General features: G+C 36.6%; 1 protein-coding gene across 1 annotated transcript; it reads left to right on the forward strand.

Moving 5' to 3' along the window:
* N4BP2 (NEDD4 binding protein 2) lies at window positions 1-25434 on the forward strand. The gene is made up of 16 exons (XM_010086928.1): window positions 1-217; window positions 2062-3304; window positions 4124-4248; window positions 5434-5522; window positions 7332-7408; window positions 9263-9418; window positions 10575-12892; window positions 14343-14428; window positions 15144-15186; window positions 16439-16683; window positions 18110-18228; window positions 19534-19672; window positions 19776-19961; window positions 22220-22388; window positions 24214-24337; window positions 25187-25434. The coding sequence occupies exons 1-16, from the start codon at window positions 1-3 to the stop codon at window positions 25230-25232; spliced, it is 5382 nt and encodes a 1793-aa protein (XP_010085230.1). The 3' UTR covers window positions 25233-25434.
* The last annotated feature ends 229 nt before the right edge of the window (window positions 25435-25663 follow it).

Genomic DNA, 25663 nt, shown 5'->3' on the forward strand with positions numbered 1-25663 from the left:
ATGCCACGTAGAAGGAAAGCTAGTGGAAGTCCTTCTCCAAAGAACGGCAATTCTGACCGAACTGCTGTTGCTGTATCCTATGGGGACCCCAGCCACTCAGCGTCACAAGCAATGCATAGTGTCCATAAAGAAGAGCTCTTCAACAGCATGTCAGAAATGTTTTCTGACCTAGATCCTAGTGTGGTTTATATGGTTCTGTCTGAATGTGATTTTAAAGGTAAATAATGTACAGTTGGCATTACAGTTTTGTTCCATGCAGACAGCTCTTAACTAGGGTGACTGCAGAAAAGTTGGTGTGAGTGTTGGAAGTGTATTTGTGAGTTTAGCTTTTAATGAGTAGGTGAGTCTCATTATTTTGAAATTTTATAGCTTTTTCCGTGCAAGATTCTCCAAGTTTGACAACATTTCTGTGAGGCCGGTCATTTGCAGTAGCAGTGTGCTCTGTAAGTGGCGGTGCAGTTTAAGTGGCTTGTTCTGTGACACAGAGCAGGCGGTCATAGAGTTGTGAGGAGAATCTGTTTCTTTCAGTTAGTTTCCGTGCCATATCTGCTACATGCATAAACTGTTTCTGCAGGAGGGGTATTTTATGTTCTAGATAACACTTTTAAGACAATGGTACACCATATGTGATCTTGGCAGCGTTTGCTTTTCTTTAAATACTTGAATTGAGCCTTTATTTTACTTTCTGTTTTACGCTGTCATCTTGTCATCTTCACTGAGCATTCGTTTTTGCAGGATAAATTCTGTTTGTTATGTTGAATTCTCTGCAGCCTTGCTTGGACTCTGTTTCTCCCCCTGTATTCTGCCAAGCTACGTACACAGACTGTTCTAATGTCTGTGCCCAGTCCTTCCGATGCTTTTGTGGTTTTGAAATTTTCCTATATACAAGTTCATTTGCTTATAATAAGTAATAGATGAGATGCTGGATAGCAACATCAGAGGAGTTATTTGGCAGGGGAATAAGTCGTGTGGAGCATTTTAATCAGTCTGTATTCATATGATCGGATGTGAATAGCTAAGATTTTTCTAAGACTGTTTTCAATGAAGGCAGAGTTTGTAGCATTTTTTCACATGCATGAAAGCTAGGTAGCATTAAAAGGACTGCTTTTATCGCTATTTTTACCTTACCTAAATTTTACAGAGTGTATAACTTAATAATGTTTGTTGCTATGATTGTTATTCCTTTTAAAATTGAAATGGATGGAATTACTGATTCATGCTTTGAACTCTTAATGAGATTTAACTTTATCAAAATAACAGATTTATCTAGAAGCTTATTGGAGAGTTCAGTAAGCATGCTGAGTTCATTATTGTGTTGTACTATTAACATTAGTTTAAAAAGTGGAAGATTAGCATCTTTTCATATAAGTAATAATAAATTGCTCTTATATAGTAGAGAAAGATGGAAAGACAAAGAAGATTTTATTTAACGTGTGCAGAAAGTGTTGCACTTCGATAGACTTATTGCTGCACTGTCTTTCAGGAAAACAAAAGCTTAGCTTTAGAGCTCAGATGACACGTGCCAGTTTTTAATTTTGATCATATTGATCATAGGCACTCTATGCTCCATTTAGAGGCTTTACAAAGAATTAATGCATATACTGGATTTTTCAGGCTATATTAGGGATGAGATTTTCAATTGTGCCTAGCCATAATGAAAATATTTTGCGTATTTTTGTCTTTTTAGTCCTTAATGTTTTTCAGTTCATTTTACACTATTTTGCCTATAAGAGATAGGTTAGAAATAAGTATCCATTTGAATACCCAGTTCTGATTTTTTTCCAGTTAAACTTAATATTTTTTCGACTCTTATTTCCTTAGTAATTTTTATGCTTATTAGGTTATTACTTTGCAGTGCGTCTGTGTTGAGTTCTGCCTTTACCTCTAATGAGAAACAGATCAAGGGAATTGCAGAGGGTGTGTTAAAAGATGAATTGGTGAACTGTCTTTTGTTTGTCTCTTTAGTTGTGGTAAATACTCCTTCAGGTACAAAAGTTGCATTCACATCAGCTTGTGTTTGTTCAGTTGACCGTGCTTTGTTCTGTTTACCTTTTTCAACAGTAGAAAGCGCAATGGATTATCTGCTAGAGCTGACCACCCATGCCAAACGAGTATCATCTTCAAAAACCTTGGGTTTTGATGCAGTAGCATCATCACTAGCTCTTCTTAATCAGCAGAGATCTGTTGCAAATGAAAGCATGGGGGAGAGTACTGCAGAACAGAGTAATTCTGAAGAAGAAAAAGAAAAGGTCCTATCACCTAATATGCAGCTGACTGAAGAACTGGATTCCTTAACAAAGAATGCCTTTCAGAGATACAGCTTGAGTGATGAATTGCCTACTTCTGCAAATGACCAAATAGTACATAAGCACTCTGTGGAACATGATGGCTTTAATGAATTCCCTGAGTGGGAAAAATCTGATTCGGGTTGCAATGTCCTACTTTTCCCACAGCAACTGGGGACAAATAATGAGATTTTAGAAAACTTCTGCTCTTCTCAGCCACCAGTGAGTCAGCTGAGCATCCAGACAAGTTCACCAGCTACATCAGACACTTTTGCACAGATATTGGAAGATTCTGATTTGTCAGAAACACATGGCCAGCATGATGTAGCTTCAGAAGTCCGTAAACAATTGAATGCAGAAATATCGTGTGGAAATTCTGAACAGACACAAGATACTGGTCTGGATCAAAAAAGTCTGTCTGCTACTTATGCTGCTTCTTTGAGTGAGTCTACCCAGAGACCTCTGGAACTTGGAGTCACTGTCACTGGAAATCCTAATTCAGGGTGCCTGGAACAGCATGAAGAGGTAGTGACTGCCTTTAACAGCCACCAGAGCAATTCTCTTCCAGAGGCATGTGTCTCTCTGGAAACATCCAGTTTCAAAACACCAGAATCTGCAGATTTTCAGAAGACTCAGCAGGGTTATAACTTAAATTTTTCTAGATTGTCATGTCAACCTCAACAACACTGGAATCTCATGGCTCCTGTGTTTTATCCGTCCAATGGAAGTCATAGCTTTGTAACTCCTGTGGCTGTCAGTCCGGGGCAGTGGGGATCTGTTTCAAACTATAGGACTTTGGAAAAAGGACTTTTTTTTTCCTCTCCAGTGGTTTCAGATGCCTGGGATAGCAACCCTTCTCTGAAGGTACGGGAAAATCAAGATAGAAACTCAAAATTGAACCTCTTGCAAGCACAGCAGCCACCTGTTTGTCACATGATGAGAAAAAAGATGCACCTTATAGGTCAAGTACTTGTTCTTCTCAGAGGTGTTCCAGGATCAGGAAAATCATATTTGGCAAGGTAGAACATCTATATTGTGAGCTTCTAAAAGAAATTGCTTAATTGTATACAGGATTTAGTGCAGGCAGAGACAATTTTCTGACGTTTGTAAATAGCTACGCTTATACCCTAATTGCCATCTACATGACAGCATGATGGGTAATAATAATTGCAGAGAGCTGAGTTGCTCGCAGCTCCTTGACCTCTAGTGGAAATTGTAATAGGAGGAGTTCACTTGAACTTCTGTCACTGGATGAAGGAGTTTGTCAGCAGTGGATCATTGCAGTAGTATTAGGTCTGCTGTGTTTTTTCAGTCCCTGTTCATTTTGGGTGTTTCCTTCAAATAACAACTGATGGAAATATGCCAGCTCTTTATAGGCAGAAATTCCCCTTCCACTGTTGGAATTTTGTATAACTAGTAACTGTTGGGTTGGATTCCTGTTTCCTCTCTAACTCTCCAAAAGCTTAGATTGAGCTTAGACTCCGTTGGCTGGCACCTGAAATATTTGGTGCAATTAAGACTGTATGTGTATTTGTCAGTGTGAAAGTATGTCACTAGATGTAGAAAGAAAAATATCTCCCTTGTTGTTTTGAAATGAGACTTGTAGGGAACCTCTGTCACCTGTTCCCCTAGATATCCTCAGCCTTTGGAAATAGAGTGAAATTATTATAGATCATCTTTGCCTCGAGGGTGATTTTTTTTCCCCCTTTACTTAAACTTGCGGCTTCCATTCGAAATAATCTTGGGTTTGTCCAGGAGACTAAATATATGTATGGTAGCAGATAACAGGGCTGGGTAGGAGAAGTGGGAAAAGCTATTCACTTCTTCATCTTCCACAGGATTTTGCTTGAGGATAACCCAGGTGGAATCATTCTTAGTACTGATGATTACTTTTATAAACATGGACAATACCATTATGATTCCAGTTGCTTAGGGGAAGCACATGACTGGAACAGGAAAAGAGGTGAGAAATAAATAAGGGATTAGCTTGCTTGTTTACAGTTCAATGCTTGTGTGCTGTTTAAAAAGCTGCCTGGCTTGTAATGCCTGTGTCACAGGACAAGCATTTATCCCATCACAGAAGTATTTTTTAATGCGGGTGTGGAAAAAGAATATGAGCACAAACTCAGAAGTCATCTGTCCATTGTGTGTTTTGCAATTAAAAATGCCAGTGTCTTTGTCAAAAGATTGTTTTGTCCTCAGATTTCATCATGGTATGTATTTTGGGTTGTGTCCTGTTTCTGGAGTGGTAATCTGTACCATCTCCCAGAAATACTACTACTGAGATGAGCCATTATATATACATATGCAATAAGTAATGAGGATGTTGATACAAATAACACACAGATATTTTCCTGCTCTTGGTTGTTTTTTTCTTGAGTATTAAATTGTTGGGAAATTTAAAATAAAATTATAAGAGCAAGACAATTTTTTTTTTCCTTAATCAGTGTGTTTTTTGATAGTGGCTCCCTCTAAGCTCACCGTAGAACAACTCTGTTTAAGCTTTTATTTGCTAAAATTGAACCATGATCACTTTTGTACTGTCAAATTTCTAACCAGTGGAGAAATGAGTTAGTAAGAAATGTATGATTCAACGATAACCTTGATTGTTCAGATGCATTGTAACATAGCTACAAAAAACAAGGTGCTATATCTCAAAGCTAGTGGTTCTAAACATTTCATTACTGTGTATTTAAATTACAATAATTATTTTGATTTTTCGTATTTTATACAGTTTACAGAGTGGACTAATCTTAAGACTGTTATAAAGCCAAGAATTTTGTATGCAACAAAGAAGTCCACTTTAAGGTGATCATGTAGTTTTTTTTAGTTTAATTTACTGATTGATTAGTCATTGTGGTGCATTTTACATCTACATTTTCATTCCTTGATTATCATACATACGTTAATTCAAAAGAATAATGCCATATCTCAGTAGCTTTACATGTGAAGGGGGGGCTTCTGAAATAAAAGAGGGCTGTGAAACAGATCAAGATGTGGCAAGAGTTCTTTACACAGTGATTAATCATTATGGATTATCTACTTAAAAGATATTACAAATTTATAAAATTAGTATAAATGTTACATGTCCACTGTATTATAATGAAATTAATTATATCACATTCTATTGTACATGTGTGTCTTTCAGCCAAAGAAGCATTTGAAATGAGAATCTCTCCTATAATAATAGACAACACAAACATACAAGCATGGGAGATGAAGCCTTACGTTGCTTTGGTTAGTATTATAATTTGATCAATGTGAGAAGGGATTATTGACCAGCATGGCAACAACGTATGTTTTAAAATGAGATTGTCTTTCTCAGTCTAACTGTTATTCCACAAGGAAGTCTGGAGTCAAAAAAAAAAGTGTTACATGGAATCGTATTACCCAGTTTCATATTCTGTGCATGTCTAAGTGTTGACCTGGCCTAGTTTCCAAGTGGCAAAGCCAAGTGCTTTGCACTTGGGAGCAAAAATAAATATTGCTGAGGAAACTGAATTCTGTTCCTCTTTTATATGGTCAGTAAAATCCTAAGCTACTTTTAAAATATAGTCAGCACTAATTAATGAGTGATGTTTGATATGTGAAACTTGAAAACTCAGTCTTAGTTTTATCCTAAATATGACCTAAAGGCAGATACCAGCTGACCAGCTGGAGGGCTAGAGTTATCAAATGTTGCTAGCTTGCTTGAAGTTAGGCAGATTTACTTAATTTTTATTGAAGTGTTGTAATCAAAATTATGCACCTGCACTGTTTTATGTTAGTAACGTAGTGCTTTTATTTAGTAACTGGAAGTGACCAGCTTTTATTTAGTACTAAGTAATTGCAATCTACATTTAACTTTCAAAGTTACTTTTAATGATTTAAATAACTTGTTGCACTCTGTTATAGGTTTCTCATACTCCAGTTTTCTGGACCTTCTCACCTTTTTGCATAATCATTTCTAAATGGGCATCCTCACTTTTAGACGCTAGCTCTGTTTTTTGGTGTTTTTTGGTTTTTTTTTCCTGTTGATCATTTGTCATTTTGGTTGGTAGTTTAATAATTTTTTTATGCTTACAGAATTGCGTTATTTTATAAAATTGGTTCTGATCAAAAGAAATGATATATTGGAAGAAATATTAGAAAGTAGATCTGGGATTTCTCCCACCATGATATAGAAACACATCAGAGAGTGTAGTACATAGAACTGGCAGCTTTTGAGCAGGTACTCTACATATGCTGCATGTAGTAATGGATTAGTAAACAGTGGGACCTAGCAAAGATAATTTTTATTAATAGAATTTTTATTATCCTTGCATTTATTAACAATTGTCAGATTAACAGTTCTTTCACAAATTAAGTCCTTGATTTTGCTGTATACTGAAATAAAGATACAACAAAAATTCTTCCAGGAAGTGCAGCATTTGGTAAGGTGATAAGTTGTTTGTTTTTGGTTTTTTTTTTCTGAAACAGGAACAGGGAGAAATGGCACAGTACTCACAGTGTTTCTTCTGATAAGACTCTGGACTCCTCTGTCATGATGAGACTAGACTGTATAAGGACCGTTTCCTTGCAGCCCACTCAAGTTTCTCACATGGCAGGAAGGCTGTCCACAATAGCTGTGTTAATGTAACCGAATTGCTTGTTGTGGAATTGGCTCACGTCTGGTCAGCTCTGAATATAAGCAGTGAGCTTTTGTCTGTGTTGGAGAGGTTGTGCAGACATGTGCATACTGTACTTGGAAAGATGAGATGTTCTGCACTCTTGACTCAGAGGAGTTAGAACATTTAAAAGGATAATATAAAATAGTGATATTTTTTTTTTCTGTGATCATGGCACACATTTAATTTCACAGCAAGAGATGCATATACAGGTTTTTAAAAATCTCCATAAACAGAAGTGAAACACTTTTCAAAAAAGTATGTTATTCCAAATGTTTAATTGGTTTCCAAAAATACAAAAACCAGCTTTAAAGAAGCAGGCTATACATGTTGTGTGCTTTTTCATAGAAATAAGAAATGGGTGATGTGACTTGTTCTGTTTTGTATATTTTTTATTCAGGCTCAGCAGTTCAAATACAAAGTCATGTTCCGAGAACCAGACACTTGGTGGAAGTTTAAACCAAAAGAACTTGAAAGGTAAGAATGTAAAGGAAAATTTAATATTAGATTGTATATCTTTCACAGTCTGCAAACTATGATTTTTAAAAAGGTATTGCTTAGTACAGTGGCTGGTGAAGTAGCAAGATATCAGTCACGATTTTTGTGATAATAAGTAGCTTTTTAATGATTTTCTTCTACAGTATTAACTTTTGTGGGATTTTGTGTGTTACAAGTTTTTTTTCTGTCACTTTGTTCTAATTACATACCAAAGATACTATTAACAATAGATAGTATGTAATGTTTGCAATTCTTTTGCATTTAAGATACAGTGATTGCTCCTTTGCATTTCTGAGGTTGCAAAAATGATGTCAGGTTGGGGCTGGTTTTGCATCTAGCTGGTCTGTTGCCTTGCTTGATGCAGTGATCTTGTCCTGCAAGTTCCCAACCCTACTTGAAATATTTCTGCTGTCACTGAGTATAAGGCAGTCAGCACCCCATGGCCTGAGAGGGCTGAACCCCTGTGCATCACCATTGTTGTTTAACTCTTCTTTAGCAGGACCTTCTACGCAGTCGTAGAGCCATTACCAAAATAGGCAAGATGTAAACCCCGTGTAAGTGAATAATAGGGTAGCTAGCAAATTGGCCAGGTGCCAGGTTCAAAGGGTATGATCAGTGGTTCAAAGTCCAAGAGGAGACTGATGTCCCTCTAGGATGAATACTAGGGTCACTACTATTTAATGTCCTTTTTACTGCTATTTAATGTCCTTTTTATGACTTGGATGTTGGGACAGACTTGTACTCTCAGCAGATTTGCAGGTGCTAATGAATTGAGCAAGAGTAGTTTGTTCAGCCTTAAGAAGACAATATTAAGGGAGGATCATATTGTTGTCTTCAGCTACTGTTTCAGAAGTGACATAGAAGGCTAAAAAGATCTGTTCTGAGAATTGTGGGGTGGGGTAGGACAAAACAAACATAAGCAAACTGGAACTCTGGAAATTTTGATTACATAAAAGAAAAAAAAACCCAAAACTTCCTTTGAGGGTGGTCAGGTGCTGCGTTTGCCCAGAGAGCTTGTAGACGTTCAGTCATTTGAGATATTCACAATTTGACAAGACAAAGCTCTGGGCAACCTGATCTAGCTGTACCTCCTCTTGAGTAGGAGGTTACACTATGTGATCTCCAGAGGTTCCTTATCTTGTGAATTCGTCATCTGAATCAACACGATTAGCTTAAGGTTAGCCACTTTTCCAGTGACATTAGGAAGATTATTTTCTTTCTTAAAATAGAATTTAAACATTTTCTCCTGTACCTTCAATTTATGTTTTGCCACCCTTGGCAGGATTCACTTGCTCTAGGTGGATCTGCTGCAGAGCATATTGCTAGCTGGTGTTTAACAGAGTCAGTAAAAATTTCTAGCCAAAGGGTGTCCAAAATAATAGGTGAATGGGTTTTCCTCAAGGCTTAAGGAAGTCTTTCTTATAGCAAAACCAGAGAAGGAAGACTGAATTCAGAAATCTTCCATACCCAGTTTGATATCCTGCATCACTGTCAGGATCTGATATGCTGTGTTTCTGATAGTTATTTGAAGAAGATGCATTATTGGTACAGTTTTAGATTTTAGTATTAAGCAAAGCATCCTATTACAGAACAGGGCCACCAGGTGGGGTGGAGAAGTCAAGTGGAGCAGCGATTTGTCTTGAGATTCCATGTTTGGAATGCCTTAGTGAACTGATACAGAAAGAACTGCTGTTTCACAGCTTTTGCCCTGGCCCCCTGAAGTCTCTGGTTAGTCTTGCTGTAAACTTACTATCATTAAATTATTATTAATTTATTCTTTTATTGCAATATACAAATCTGAAATGTTTTTTAACTTCTTTTTTTGGTTCATAGGCGAAACATTCATGGTATATCTAAAGAAAAGATCATAAGAATGTTGGAACGGTATGAACGCTGCCTTAGTGTTAGATCAATATTGGGTTCTTCAGACCCAGACAAATCAGAAGCTGATGGCTGGAGTGAAGATCCTTGTCAGGAGGAAAGCCTTAGGTTAGATTCTTTTACTGGCCTTGTAGTCTCAAATAAAAGGCTAAAAATTCAAACTTCATAGCAACAGAACCTGGATAATGCTGTTGAATAGTGAATGCATTAGAAAATTAAATAATAAAAAGAAATACACTACATAGTTTTCTTAATTTTTAATAATTTCAGAATTTCTAAAAATTAACATTCAAGGGATCTAGTCGACTTTCTGATGCTTTTTGGAAACCTTCCAGTATGGCTGTGTGTTACTTTTCAATAAGCCAATCTTCATTGACTTTCTCTTATCTTAGAAATGTGCTGTTGGATGTATGTTGTGGGTGCAAAACACTTAAAATCTGTAAAATGCTTTTCAGAAGAACTTAGTCTCAAATACAAGCAAATTACTATTTCTGAGTCTGTGTGTTGGTACTAGATGATGCCTTTGTGGTAGAAGGTGCATTCTTTATGCAGTAGTAATGAGTTATTTACTTGCTCTTGAGTATATTTAATTTAGACTTGTCTAGATTAATGTTGGTTGTATACATTACTATTTGGTAGAGGCTAATCTGAATAATGCTGTATATGCATTATAATCATAGGAAATCAGTAATTATAATTTCGTTTGTTTTTTTGCGTGCTTAATGTATTTGAAATGAAGTGGGCACTGATAATTAATGAAATGTAGTTGATCGTGAAAAATGGTATGACAAGAAATGGCACATGCTCTCCTAGTTAACTTCTAGACTTTCTTTAGCACTGAGCTGTCAGGAGAGAGAAACAGGTGTTAAATAAAAGCATATTTACCAGATTTGTTGATCTGAAGAAGGAAATGTCTGGCAGCAGAGTGCTTTAGGACATTAACTGAATGCTAGGAATGGGGGAAAATAGACTCCTGAGAAAAAAATTCTTAGCCCCGTGCTGTAGTAAAAAAGAGATACTTACCAAGGAAAGTTCCACTTTGCTTAGCTCCTTTTTTTAAAAAGGAGTGTTGACATTAGGGCTAAGTTGTCTTAAGTTTGTTTTTCTCTCACTAGAGTTCTCCAGCTGGATGATTAGCATCCTAAAAGGTGGTTTCTGGTCTGTAATTTGAGAAGATTAAATAGCCAAGCCAAAACTAAAAATGTGGACAAGTGCTTAAAGAAGGTTTGAAATGGGTTTGTGTTTCATTCAATTTGTCTTTCAGAAAGAAAGAAGCACATTCTGATGTAAAGGAAGAAAAACCTTTTGCTTCTGATGTGGAGCCTCTTGAATTAGCTGAAGATGATAAAACTTTTTGCAGTACTTCTTTAACATTAGAAAGTAACTGTGATCCTGAATGTTTTCAGAAAGAGGGGAAAAAAATGGAAGATAACTCAGTGGAACATAATTCTGAGAACAGCACTGCTCAGGATGACTTCGATGTCTATTTATTAGATTGTGTAGAAAAAGAACTGCCCTTGGAGAAGAAAGAAGAAAAAGGAGAAAAAATTGAAAAAAATACTGAAACAGAAATGGATGAGGTTGATGTGACCGCGACTGAAGAGACTGTGTGCTTGTGTACAGGAGGAGTTGAGGAACACAGTGATAACAACATTCTCAAAGATCAGACTGAAGTTGAACAATCTAGTGAAATACATACAGAACCAAAATCAGCACAAAGTAGTAACATAGTGGAACCAAGCAGTTCAGCTTTTGACACGCCAGGAAAACCAGTACTACTAAACTTTCTGGGTGACTGGCCTGTAGAGCAGACAATGGGACAGAGAGTCAAAAGAGCTAGAAGACTAGAAAAATCTTCTCTGAAGACCGATAAGGAAGGTACAACTTGGAGTCAGCAGCATCGTGAGTTAGGTAGAGAGCAAGGGGGTCAGCCTGGGACCTGTACTGTTGATAGAGGACATGAGGAAGAAAATGTAGCCTTGAGCTGTTCCTCTGATAGTTCAGATAAAGCTACACCAGAACTGCAAATTATAGGACATTGGCCTGTTTCAGCCTCATTGGAACAGAGACAACAAAGGTCAAGGAGAATGAGAAAGACAAGTCTAAATCAGTCCGATGAAGGCAGAAATACTGATGGTGACATTAATAGAAATGCTCTTGAGACCATAGATGTGCTTTGTGGGATACCTGTGAACATGGCAGAGCAACCGGATACAAAGAGTTTGCATGTGTGCCAACCTGAAACAGTAGCTAGTGAAGCAGTAGGTGAGAAAAAACCCCAGCAAAGTAAGAGAATGAGGAAACATCACAAATTAGCCCTCACTTTTACAAACAACAGTTTGCCCTATCCTAAAGAGGAACACCTGTCCATGCTTAATGCAGCAGATGAGAAACATGACACAGGTTCGTGTGGACAAAAAAGTAGCTATTCACAGACTGAGTCACAGGACTTTGCTCTCCTGTGGAGATTAGAAAAGAAAATGCTTTTTCCTGAGACTGCCAAAGTATTGCATGGCAGGCTAGATGGCTTCAAACCCAAAGACATAGATAATGCCTCAGACTTTAGGGATAAAATACCCTATCGAGTTATGTATCATAAAAGTACATTTGTGGAAGAAAGTGACCTTATCAATATTGATGAGTCTGAAAAGCTAGATATGCTATGTAAACTCTTTGAGTCTGTTTCATTTGAAGCTCTGAAAGATCTGTATGAAAGATGTAACAAAGATGTAGACTGGGCCACAGGTGTGCTGTTAGACTCTGATGAAAAGTTACACAAAGACGTTGATACTGAATGCTTTCAAGTAAGAGAAGCTGAGCCATTTGTCACACACCTTGATTTCAAGGCAAGTACAAACTATGGTGAGAATCTCAAAGACTGCAAACAAATGCTGCAGATTATTGGGGCTGGTGATATCTGTGAGCCTTCAGAAGACAAGAACTCATCCCTCAGCACTGCAGAAAGTAGGGCTACCGAGGCAACTGTGACAGACAATGTGTCTGACTTGTTGACTGATACCTCGTTGAATGATTCAGCAGAACTGAAAAATTCTGGAGGTGCATCCCCTAGAACTGACACAGGCAGCTCAGCAGCAGGTATCATTGAGCCACCTGTTTCAGGAAAGCAGAAGATATTGTCTGAGAGTCCTGTTGAAGAAACTATGAATAAGCCATCAGTCTCACAACTTGATGCAGGTGTATGTATACCTATGACTTTGCTTCATGGTCCTAACACGATTTCTACCAATGTGAAATTTGAATTAAATAACAAAAGTGACAATAACCCTTCAGAAAGCAATGCAGAGAATTCCAAAGTCACTGCTGCGTTACTGGAAATGGATGGTGCACCTCTGCTGGGTCCTAGGAGTGATAAAGAACTGGAGACAGATAAAGAAACACAGGGGAGTTCGAAGAAGATACGTGGTGCAGAAGAAATTGAAACTTCAAGCTGGGATGAAACTAAAGCCAAGATACAAAGCCCTGTACCAGCAGCCTTCAATATAGATTGCTTAGAACTAACATTACCTCCTGAACTGGCACTCCAGTTGAAGGAAATATTTGGGCCTGTTGGTATTGATGCAGGTATGGGCATAATTATATCCATATTTTTATGAAAAAACTCAGTTTGGGTAAGAAAATGTTTCTTACTTTGCCTGTGCTTTTTTCCCTTCATGCTTGATTTTTAGGGAACAGATTTGCACAATTCCTTACGATATTGTTGTTTGCTTTTATTAATCCAAAAATCAAACTGAATGAAGCGTGGCAAAAAATATAAATGCAGTAGTGCTACCTTCTGTGTCTGTCTTTTTGTATATGCAAGTACTTTAAAATCATAAGAAAATATATTGGCTTATTTGCATTTTGAGCAACAGGCCTTTAAGCCTATATTCACACTCTGAAGGGATATTAAGATTAGGAGGAAGATGCAAATTATTACTGGTTAGGAAAAAAGAAAGCTTTAGGTATCAGTTAAATTGGGGAAGAAGAAGATGAATGTTTAGAGAGAAGATAAAGTGTGGCTATACTGAAAAGATGAAAGCAGACTAGTCTGCTGAGAGACGGAAGGAAACCATAAAAAGCTTGAACATGCATAACTGATAGAAAAAGGAAGAAAAGAAAACCCAAGGAATATATAGTTAGTTTGTTTTATCTTTTTAAACTTTTTTCTCTTATTTTTTTGGTTTTTTTTTTGTTGTGTTTTTTTTTTTTTTTTTTTAATTTTTGCTCTACTCTTCTGAAGATTACTTGATGTGGTGTAATCCTGGATATCTGATTTATTGGTGGGTTTGACTGCTGGCCTCTTTGCCTTCCATGCCTGCCTCTTCCAAAAAAACCAAAAACAAAACAAAAACCCTGTTTTGATAGAAGAAAGATACTTTATTGTGTCTGAAATATGCTCTGCCTCTCTATTATTTGATGCATATGTACTTCTTACCCTTTTATTTTTGAAAGGGTGAGAATCAATATCAGAAAGATCTTTTAGGGAAAAGATACATCATTATGATACCATTATAATTTCTGCCATTTCCTTTAGAGTTAGAAGGGATACTTGGAGTTTGCTTCTCTGAGTTTGTGCGTTTGAAAGGAGGGATGTGACTGCTGTTGGGCAGCAGCGAGTATGTTGTGTTACATAAAAGCAGTTGGCTGTGGATTGCAATAAAATAGAGGAAATCACAATTTCATGAATGAAATTGTGGTTGTAAACTAACAGTGGCTTTGTAAAAGAAGGTTCTGCTAGAAAAATGGAAAAAAGGAGGAAAAATTTAATTGTTCAGGTAGTCATATTTCAACAAGATACAATTAATGTTAACTTGTTTTTTCCTACCTTTTCAGGGTTTTTGAATACTAGATAATGAATTCTGTGTGGAATACTTTTTTTTCTAACTTGGCAGTTGCTGAAGTTTTTTTCAGGCATGACAGATTGTGCAGAATCTCCAGATTTCAAATTAATAAGTCTAGGCTACTGTACTTTAATTGCTTAGAAATGTTTTTATAAAATGCTTTAATTAATATATTTTCTTTCTTCCATAAGGATCACTAACTGTTGAGGATTGTGTGGTTCATATTGATCTGAATTTGGCAAGAGCGATTCATGAAAAATGGAAAGAGTCTATTCTGGTTAGTAGATTTCTAGCTTATGGTATGGTACAGCATACTTGTGCTTTGTCAGACCATTTGTCTCCTTATGTGTTGGTCTAAATGCGTAAGACATAAGTATCTTTGCAAGAACAATGATAAAATACAATAGAAGTTTGTAAAATATGTGGAGTATATCAGCATGTCATAATCATCAGAACTGTTGAAAGACTGTTTAAGGTATGAAGAAACTGCATGTCATGAGTGCCTCATCACAAATCACAATTCTTAAAAAAAAGATCATAATGCACAGTTTCACTGCAAGGTTGATCAAAAATTCCACTGGCCAAAAATCATTACTGGCTTATTGACATATAAGAAGAGTTCTTTTATGAATAATTATGTATACAAAACATCTCTATGTACATTAATTGCAAAGAGTTCTCTAACCTCCATTCCTTTATAGCATTATGAAACTTGGAATGCTTTTTGGCAAAATTTTCATTTGATTTATTTAAGTTTATGAAATCTTAGCAGTGGGGCATGTTCCTCTAGTTTGATGTGTTTTCAGAAAGATAGTTCTATCTTTTAAACTTCATAATTATTTTCCTTAAATATATTTGTTTTAAAATATACAGTCTTGGAGAAATACTGTGAGATATTGTTTTGAAGCTGCTTTACTTAGGAGCTAACACTTGTGAAGTTTCACTGCAAAATTTATAGCTTACTTATTCATGGTTTTACTATTTTTATTTAGAAGCGTCAGAAGAGAGATGAATCATATAAGTTGGCTGCCGAAGGTATGTTATATATTTCTCTTAATTGTAAAAATACTTAATTCTCATTCTAAAAATGTTTAATTCTGTGAAACCTCAGTAAGGCTGTAAATAGTCTGTTGAAAAATGGTGGATTCATTTATTAAGCTGAGCTTTTATTTATTCCTGTAAATAGTCTGTTGAAAAATGATGGATTCATTTATTAAGCTAAGCTTTTATTTATTGCTCTTGGTTCCATCTACCATGTTCTTATGGAGGGGGGGGCGGGGGAGGGAAGAAGTTAATTATAAGCAGAGTCACTAGTCCCAGGTAGATGGCAAGCAAAAAGCCTATTGTTTTGTGTACTTCAGAGAACTTAAAGAGAAGCTCCGGCTGACAGCTGTTTGGTAGGACTTCTGTAATCTCTGTGTCCAGAAAAGGTGTGGCCAGGGAATTATTAGCAGGATAAGATCTCTGCAGGTGCGGGAAGGAGGTTAGGAATACAACATTCACATGTTGTTGTCCTTGTCAGAGGAACTGATTGTAGCAGGAGGATGTACGTCCTTGTTCAAAAAGTGTTAAGATCTCTAGGAATCTAGTTTTAATTCAGCTCCCAGAAGAAATGTCCCTCTACAGCAAAACCCCACTATGCTTGCATGGGACCGGGATGAAGACTTGGATTGCAGTGTGGGTGCAAACTCTCCACTGGAATGACCAAACAGTGCTGTTAGCATTAATTTGTAGAAGTGTAAAACCGTGTTGTTAAGCAGCTGTCCTGAAGTTGTAGAGAAAAGGCAGGTAAACATGTAAACACACGAGTCAATAATTATAAAAGCAGACAAACCTCCCCACTTAACATATGTGCAGGGTAGTTCACAGCTGTGAGTTATGTCTTGGCACTTGAAAGTTTGGTGACAGAATCTGATGGGTTTGCTTTCGTTTTACAAAATAGGTAGGCTAGTCTTTGGAAAACAGAAGTGAGGAAGGTGACACATAGAATCATAGAATGGTTTGGGTTGGAAAGGACCTTAAGGATCATCAAGTTCCAAGCCCACTGCTGTGGGCAGGGACCCCCTCCACTAGCCCAGGTTGCTCAAAGCCTTATCCAGCCTGGCCTTGAACACCTCCAGGGATGGGGCATCCACGTGTGTTGTTTTCTGGTTTAGCATTAATAATATTGTTTTAGCAAAACCCAAACCATCTAGGTTGAAAAACTTATCTTAATTTTTTTGTCTTTGCTTGTATAAATAAACTAATAATTGTTTTATTTGTCACATCATTTTTATTGCTTTTGAAGGTCCTACTGTGATTCAGCAGACAGATACAGATGACTCAGAGATGCTGTTATCTCAGAATGCAGACAGTAAAATACAGAAGAAAAAAATGAGCTGGGTTTCAAGCTCATCTAATGACATACAGACTAAAAAACCAGCAACATCAGATGTTTTCCCTTTTATGGATCACTGGAATGCTCAGATTAAGAAAGTTTCTCTCAGACAAATAATTTCTGAAGAAATAGCTATGCAGGAGAAGCAGGAGCTGGTATGGATAGCAATAGTTTTTTTATACAGTTTAAATTCGTTTATATTAATGAAGCAGAATATCTGGTGACTTGTCTTTGTGCTGCTGATTACAGCCTGAATTTGTGAGGCAAATGCATACCAATTAGTATTGTTGATTACCGTGACACAAGAGTTTGCTTGCGGTAGATGTTTCTGTTTTAAAAACATAAATCTTATTTTAAAATATAGTGTTTTGATTGTTTCAAAACCAGATGATGGTGCAATTCACTATACAGGTTAGCATTTTTGTTTGGTTGAATTGTTTTTTGATTGCTCACCTGAAAACAAAGAGAGATGATCACTGATTTCACACACTTTTTATTGGGAAAGCGGTATCAAAAAAACTTCTTACATAGCTCCATACCTTGTTTGGGTAGACATGGATTGAACTGATTTATTTTTTTGTAAGGAGAACCCACAACATTACTAACAGATGAGACATTAAAAGAAGTACTTGAGGTTAATTGCAAACACTTTTGTATGCACTTGTGTGAAAATAAAAAGATTTTTAAAAATTACTGTTAATTCTGCACCTTCCATACAGTTCCCATAGCCTGTCTAGTTGGTGCATACATAACACTGCCCTCTGCAGCTTGGCACTTGTTCAGAACAGGCATTTTTGTTTGCAACTGTCTGTGATAAGTAGTTGTCCTAAAAAAGAGGAGCTTTGTTTCCACTGATATAGAAAGCTGGATGGATTAGCCTGTACTTTGAAAGAGTGGCTTGTGGATTCTTTCTTTGAACTGCATGTATGTGGCTTATTGATAATAACAACTGTGATGTCCACAGCTTTATTTTCATTTTGGATTCATGGAGCTTGTCTTTGTTTTGACCACTTTTTTTATTTTTTTAAATCTGAGCCCTGGAATGATCAGTCCAATTTATTTTGGGCTATAATTATGTTTTCTTCTCAGCATGACTTCACAAATATGAATATTTATTGCAGTACAGCTTCACACATGTGAAAACAACATTGTTTATGCTGTTTAATAATAAAGTGTTGTTTCAACCCCAGGCTATTGATATAGAGCAGACAGGTGGACTTCACACAAACTTAGCATTGGACTAGATAGGCTAGCAGGGAATGCATTACAGAACTTAAATTCCTCCTAAAAAAATATTTGTTTTGCATTCTCCAAGTTACGAGGGAGCTCCAGCTGAGTCACTTCAAATGACTGCAGAATACTGCAGTGGTGTATAATACAACTCAACTGTCCCTACTTCATTTGGGTCAAATCAGTGTTGCCGGCTGATACCAGCATGTTGTCATTGTTGTAGGTGCATACCTACTAAGTAGATATTTTTTGAAATCTTAACAAATAAGAGTAAAGTTGAATTGGCTCTGCTGTTACTGTATTTTGTTCTAATCAAGAACTTGTAATGTTTTTACTCTGTCTTTTGGGTAGAATCGTGTTCCTTCTATTGCTAGAAGAGACTGTGCTGCTAAACTAAAGGAGAAGCAACTTTTTGAGATGTTTCCAACTATTAATCAAAATTTCTTAATGGATGTCTTCAAGGATAACAAGTAAGAAATATTTAAAGTTATTTGTAAGAATGGTACTTGGTAGCACTCTGTATTGCACAGTTGCTGTCTTAAATATTAGGAGTTAAGATACTGCCAAAGAATGGCTTTTTCCAAACTGGCATACTTTTTGTAGATCTAAGTAAAGGCAAAACTAGCTGGTCTTAAAAGCAAAAACGGCATAAAAATTCTTGTGTGTAGACTTGTTTCTTTTTTGGTGGAGTAGACAGTTTCATTGGGAGAAGAATGTCTCTGGCTATTGACCTCTGACTGTCTGTCAGTGAAACTGCGTATTTGCTCTAGAGCTGATGTTTAAATCAAGTGGGAGAAATTAGTGGGTGTGGTGGTAGTGGGTTTACAAAACACCCAAGAGGAAAACTGCCATCACCTGATGTTAGCTGTGAGTACTTTCCTTGTTACTACAGCAGCTCTGAAGGAATGAGCCATCTCTCCATCTCTTCCTGACTTCTGCATTATATTTCTGGGGTGTGTGGCTACCTTCTTAAATCCAAGTTTGAGCACTGAACTGTTTTTCAAGAGAAACTTCTTTTTTCATCCTTGGGCAATTGAATGTCTGTCTCTATGTTCGGGTTTGCATGCCTACCTGTCAGTCTTTCTGCTTGTCCAGGTTGTTACCTAAATCTTTCCTTGGGGATGTTTAAAATACATTCTTCTTCCATCTCTGTAGCCCAAACATTTCACCATCTCTTGTTTTTCACATTCTAGCTTCCCTTCATAATGTTGCCTTTCCCAAAAATCTGTCTTTACTTTTGATCAGTTTTCCTCTTGTCTGCTTACTGAACAGCAAGAAGAATAAAGAAGAAAGAGGGGTTATTAGAAATCTGATGGCAACTGATGTCCTATTCTTCTTCCATTAAATTTAATAACAAAGCTTGACTGAAAAAACAAGGATATTCCTGCATAATGGTTTCAGAAAACTGAGCTAGTGTTAAACTAGTTTGTACTATCTTACCCTGACCAGAGAAGATTTAAGATGAAGTAACTTACCCAGCACGAAAAGTGGTGCTTACTTCTGAACTAATGTCTGTTTGATTAAAACGGGGTGCAGTTTACTTCAGTGTTTCATTATCTTTTGAATATTCAAGTGCCCCTCAATTAAGTTTCAATCAACCAAGACTATATGTGTATTCCTTATCCAGTATAGGGAGTCTGCAAGCCTTGTTGTAATAAGGCAGAAAATTCCACTCCAGTGTCATCTATTTCTGTAACAATATCAATTTGCATTTTAGTAAATGTAGCAGCTATTAATGTATTTGTAAAGTCACAGATTTTACTTATCCTTTACAGCTATTCTTTAGAACAAACCGAACAGTTTCTGAACTGTGTTCTAGAGGCAGATCCTGTAAAAACAGTTATAGCTCAAGAAAGTGTTCAGCAAAATGAAATTGTTTCTTCCTACAGTGCTGTAAAGAACCGGGAGAAGAAGGTATTTTTATTTTTTTTTAATAGTAATTATAAACATATCCAAATCTATGTTAATGAAAACACCTAACAATGCGTACTTAGCTTCACATTGCAAATTCCTACAGGCAAAAAAAAGTAAGGAAGAGGATGATCTTTTGAGTGAAATATTTCAAGAACTTGAATATCCACAATATGATGATTTCAGAGCAGAAGCTTTTTGTCATCAGCAAAAAAGACAGGAATGTTTGAAAAAGGCTGAGGAGGCTTATCGTATGGGTATGAAGCCTGTGGCAGCATTTTATGCACATCAGGTAAACGTAAATATTGTGCTTTTTGCCTGAATGTAGAGAGATACTTAAATACTGAATTTGAAGTGATAAGAAAAACATTGTTCCTACTAGAATAGAATTTTCTCAACTACTGTTTCCTGCATAAGTGTTGTATTGAGAATCACTTTGTAAGCAAACTCCCTTTCACTAGTAATGATACTGATAGAAGAAGCTAATGTAAGCAAATTCAGTGTGAGATCTCATGAAAGATGATATTTAGTGCTTAGTCAGACATGCTTGTTTTCTCATAGATCTCACTCTCACATCCACATACTTTTAAGCACGAAGATTTGTGTCCATGTAGTCTGGCGAGGTTTGCTCATATGTGACACGGGCTGCAATAAACATCAGTTTTTGAATTCTCTATATGTCCCTTGGGTTCCTCTTGGTGATGAACTGTTTTAAGACACGTATTTTGTACTTTTTAGGAGTCAGACCCGTTTAAGATATGATTTCTCGCCTCAGAATCTTGCTTGTTTTGTCCTTAATAAATCTTGGGCAAAATTTCTGCCTGCTATCTTTGCTTCTCATTCTGACAATCTTTATGGCTACAGGCTGTCTTGGGTTGGGATAAGTATGGTGTGGTATGCCATACTTTTTGTCATCCATCTGGTTTTGGAGTGTAGATCTGCTGACAATCAGTCTTGTGTGCTCTCACCTTGGAGCACAGGCTCTCTGGTCTTGATTCAAGCACATTTCTCAATATATACCACTTTGATTATGGTTGATCATTTTGGTTGATCATGTTCTTGATTCTAAGTATCAACTGTTCTTGTAACTGTTCCTGTATGTTGGTTTCTTGGTGCCTTCATGTGAGACCTTTCCATTCACACCGTTCTTACAAGTTCAGTTACAAATATCTTCAAAGGCTATAGCTCTTCCCTGAGGTAATAGCATGTAGAAATTTGGTAAGAATTCACATATAGAAGCATTTAGTTCTGAACTATGAATTGCATTATGACAGAACAAAAATGTAATAATGAATTACTTGAATTTGCTTATTATCTTAAAAAAGCTTTCACATGATTGGCATAACGTATCACTCTAAATGTTTAGATTGTTACTATGCATGTAGGAAAAACTGATTATCAGTCTTTAAACCAAGCACATAAAGAATTAATTTTATATATTCTTGAATTTTGGAGAGATTCTAAACAAAGGTTTGCATGATTTTAAATAGAAATCTAATTTTGAGTCCTGTCTTTTATTCTTAGTCATAATGACAACTACAATCTAGAAATTTATTATATATTTTCTTTTAGGCAATAAAAAGGCAAACTAAGCTACCTTTATTCATGAAATATACATTATGCGTGGTCTCCTGAGCTGTCTTGGGAATCCTCTGCAAGTGAGATTATGGGGCTGGTGCCTCTGATCTGACACTAATACACTTCAGGTGATCCATTTTAAAAAAAGTGTAAGACAGACTGTCACTTCTGTTCACTTGAGCCCTTGTCAGTCCAATACCTGGAGTTAAGTCTTCTGTTCCTTTTCAGACTGTATCTGCAAGATTTTCAAAGACATAATTTGTTGTTTCAGTCTCTCACATGTTATCACTGCAGGCTTCATGGGAAGTAGTTGGTCCTTGTTCACTGTGTAATGTGAATACCCTGTACTGCTCCTTGCCCTTAATTCCAGTAGGGTCTGTATTGATCTTGTTGGTCATAAAGGATATGTCAAAAATATTAGGAGATATAATAGCTAACTATTAAAAAAGAAAGAAAGAAAGAAAAAAAAAAAAAGGCATTTGCCCTTGGCTTGTCTGATTTTTAGGGAATGCATTCAGAGGAATTAACCTCAACTATAACAGTCAGCAGGTTTTTCCTGGGCTGTTGGGCAGTTTCTCTGGCATTGTTTTATTAAACTTTTAGCACAATATTTGCAGAAAGTAAAATTCTATTGTTAGGATATTAAATCTGAAAATCAGCATGTAGTTGTAACGTTTTAGCTTATGTGAAGACCTTATGCCTTTTCTGGCTTTTTTTCTTTCTTTCAAGGCTTTTGTTAAATTTCTTCTCTGTGGCAGCTTTGAGTAGTTTCTTAAGAACAGATTTAATGAAATTTTCTTGTGAGTAGGTCTCACTGAGCCTCTTCCAGAAGTTCTGTTGTGGTTATAAATGTTACTGCTTCAAACTGTGAGCTAAAAGCACCCTGCCAGTACTGTCATTTTGATCCCAGCAACCAGTGTGCAGTTTAGATTATGTCTCGGTGTGTAATCGTTGCTGTGCTTATGAATAAAGGGTCGCCTTCATGAGCAGAAGATGAAAGAAGCCCACCATGCAGCTGCTACGCAAATCTTTGAGAAAGCAAATACTTCCTTGCTGCCTATGAATGTGTTGGATCTGCATGGTCTCCATGTGGATGAAGCTGTGAATCAGTTGTCCAGAGTACTGCAAGAAAAAAGTGAAGGTAGGATTAAGCTAATAATTCTTGCCTTCTAAAAACTATTGTCCTCATTTTCTACTAAGAAATCATGGTATATGGCAATATCAGAGGGAATTAATGTAATTTAATAACATGTAAAACCACTGGCTTTTGTGTTATTTTCTTTTCAAAGTTCCCCCATGGAATTGTTTTTGTCTGACATGGCAATGATTCTTTTTGCTCTCTGTCTTGCCCCGCTCCTTATGCTTTTTTGTAAGTCTTCCTTTTCCTTCTGTTTTATCCTTTACTGTTTTTGTATTGAAGACTTGATCTATCCTTCCTGGCATTTTTAACAGAGTTGGTAATGCAGACATTTGTCATCTTTGCATTGCTTTGTCAAAACTATGTTGTTTTTTTAATCTTTAAAGAAAAATCATTATGTTGGAATTCTAACCACAATTATTATATTGTCTTCAACTTTTACATGAAAGTATGTGATTTGAGCTGTCTTTCAGTAACTTCCATACGGATTTGTCATCAGGATCTCTTGATCAGAATACTACTGCTTCCATAAATGTAATTTTGTGCACTTTTGCTTAAGGGCTTGTTTCTTCTCCCATTGGAGTGTTTGAGTACTTCAGGAGTGTTCTTGCTGTAAAAAGATATATTTTCTGCATTATTAGTTTACTCTATAAATTTAAGCACACTGGGAATGCTTTTATAAGAGATATTTCTTACACCGGGTACCACTGCACAAACCTAATTTTTTGAAACAGCTGCTCCCCGCAGTAGAAACAAAAGTGTTCCGTGGGGCCTCAGATATTCTTTTTCTTTCAATATACGTCAGAGATTAAATTGCATTATCTTGTGCTATTCCTAAAATTACATTTATGTACTTTAACTTGTAACCTAATGCTTTTTAGAGCTAAATTTTCTAACCTACATTTACATCAGGAGTTCTGGAATGATGGTGGGCGCTCTCTGTTCAGTCTGTTCACCTAAATCTAAAAAAAAGTTCATTTAATTGTGTGTACTTGGGAAAGGGATCAATACTGGGCACTTAGTGCTAGCAGACTTAACAGTAAACTAATATAAACGCCAAATTAAGTTAAGCAAGAAAGAGGGAGAGTGCAGTTGAGGAAAGATGTCATGGGAACTGATAATCTCAAACTGGCAAATCTTGGCTTGTTGTGAGACTCCAGTTTAATTTCTGTTTTTTCTTTTTTTTCAAGCTCTTCATCAGTTGAGCTTGCTGTGATCTCTGGAAGAAGAGGAATTTATTTTGTTATCAGGGCTAGATGTCCTAATAAAGCTCATGTGATGTGTTGATCTGTTGATTTGAGTGCTCCAACATAGCAGAAGTTAGTCCAAGTAGTGTGATTTAAATGTTGAAAACTGTGTGGATTTGTATTTTCCTTCATCTTCCTTTCTCTATTCAATAAAATATTATTTCTTTATTCACATTAATTTAAGATAAAATGTGAAACAACAGGGAGAAGTGTCACTTAAAAATTAACTAAAGTACATCCCCCTCTTTTAATTTTGCAATTTTAATTTACATCACAGGATGTAAATTCCAAGTGAAGATTAGATTATAGAAACAGTAAAGCTGCTATGAAATTAGAAGGATTTTGTGATGATCCCAACATGCAAGCAATCTATATTTAAAAAGCCTGACTGTATTTTTTTCAGAGTGTCTTTTCCAGAAGAGGGGAAAAATGGATGTTTATGTAAAAGATGCATAGCCAGCATGGGAAAACAAAGTTCTAAATCACTAGTTATGAGTTTTCAGAATGGATGGAAAGGTTATACTGAAGGCCAAGTCTCTGCTGAGGGAAAATTTTAACCGTTACCGTCCCTGCTGTTACAGAGTACCAGAAGACTGGTGGTAAACCATATCTCTATGTTATCACGGGAAGAGGAAGCCATAGTCAGGGAGGAGTTGCTCGCATCAGACCAGCAGCTATCAGATACCTCACAAGCCACAACTTCAGGTGAGTTTAGATTTTTGTTACTGATACTTTTTTCTTAAGCCACATTTAACTAACTGAAAATTGAAGTTAGTTTTAGAATACTGTTAAACTACTAAACAGATTAAGGCAGGTCTGCTGTTGCAGATTAAAGTAGGTCTGCTGTTTCATAAATCCAGTGCAACTGTGTGACACAAAACTGTCTTGTATGAGGCACCTGTTAAGTGTCAGATCCTTTACTCTGAGATAGATGAAAACACTATGAATTAAACTTATCTAACATAGTTTAATTGCAGATTTCCATTCAAAGTTGCTAGCTTTGCTGTGAAAAGTTGTTGATCTTGCTTTTTATTGGTCTCTAATACCTACTTTAGCTCTCAGCTGCTTTTGTGGGACAGCAATTTAGCAAGTCTGGGCTGGCATCAGTGTATTTGCTGCTTTTTGCTTTACAGGAGTGTATGAATATGACTGTGAAGGTGAGACTCAGAAATAGGAAAGACTTCCCTTCTCATTTCCTTCTTACTTTGTACAGAAGAAAAGGGAGAAAATCTGTTTTGAAAGAAGAGGGAATGAAAGGGGGGCAGGAAAAAAAGGAGCAGAATGAACATAACCAAGAATACTGGACAGCTTTTCCCCCCCCCCCCCCCCCCAAGTCTTCCTCTTAGTTCCTGCTGTTTCCAGCTCTTCACCTCACCAGACCACATAAAATCCTCCTTTGCTGTCACATCCAGAGGACATGATGGTGATTGCTTTACTCTCACATGCACGCATACTTGACTAAGAACCATATGACTTTCCATATGTTTGGGGGCTGAAGGAGATGGCATTGCTCATAGCTTTCACATTGAAGCATCTTCTTTTCTCGTTTTATAGGTTCACGGAAAGAAAACCAGGCTGCCTGAAAGTCATGCTGAATTGAAGGGTTTTTGAGAAGAGAAGAGGAATATAGAAACTGAGGTGTCAGATTACAGCTAAAAACTTTTTGAACAACTGCAGTAGTATTTTGCAATCTGTTTTAGAGGATGATAATTTATTAGAAATGGTCTCAATTTACAGCATGTGGTTTTGTCAGTATGTTTCCAAGAAAATTTTTGTGTGGAATGGATCCTTTTTTTGAACCTGCAAAAAGAAGACACACATAGGATTTGAAGTCTCAGAAATGCAGCTTAAGAATTCTACTGAGCAGTATATGATGTTTTAAAAGGAAGTTAAGGTACAATTTTTAATTCTTCTCAGCATACTCAGTCTATGTATTTTGAACCTCACACATTTTTAATTGCTGTGGATTCTGTGCTTTTGAAACACAGTACCTTGTATGAAGTTATTTTATGATTCAGAACTTTGTGCTAA

Source organism: Pterocles gutturalis, unplaced genomic scaffold, assembly GCF_000699245.1.
Source record: "Pterocles gutturalis isolate BGI_N339 unplaced genomic scaffold, ASM69924v1 scaffold30511, whole genome shotgun sequence".
NCBI classification, from domain to species: domain Eukaryota; kingdom Metazoa; phylum Chordata; class Aves; order Pterocliformes; family Pteroclidae; genus Pterocles; species Pterocles gutturalis.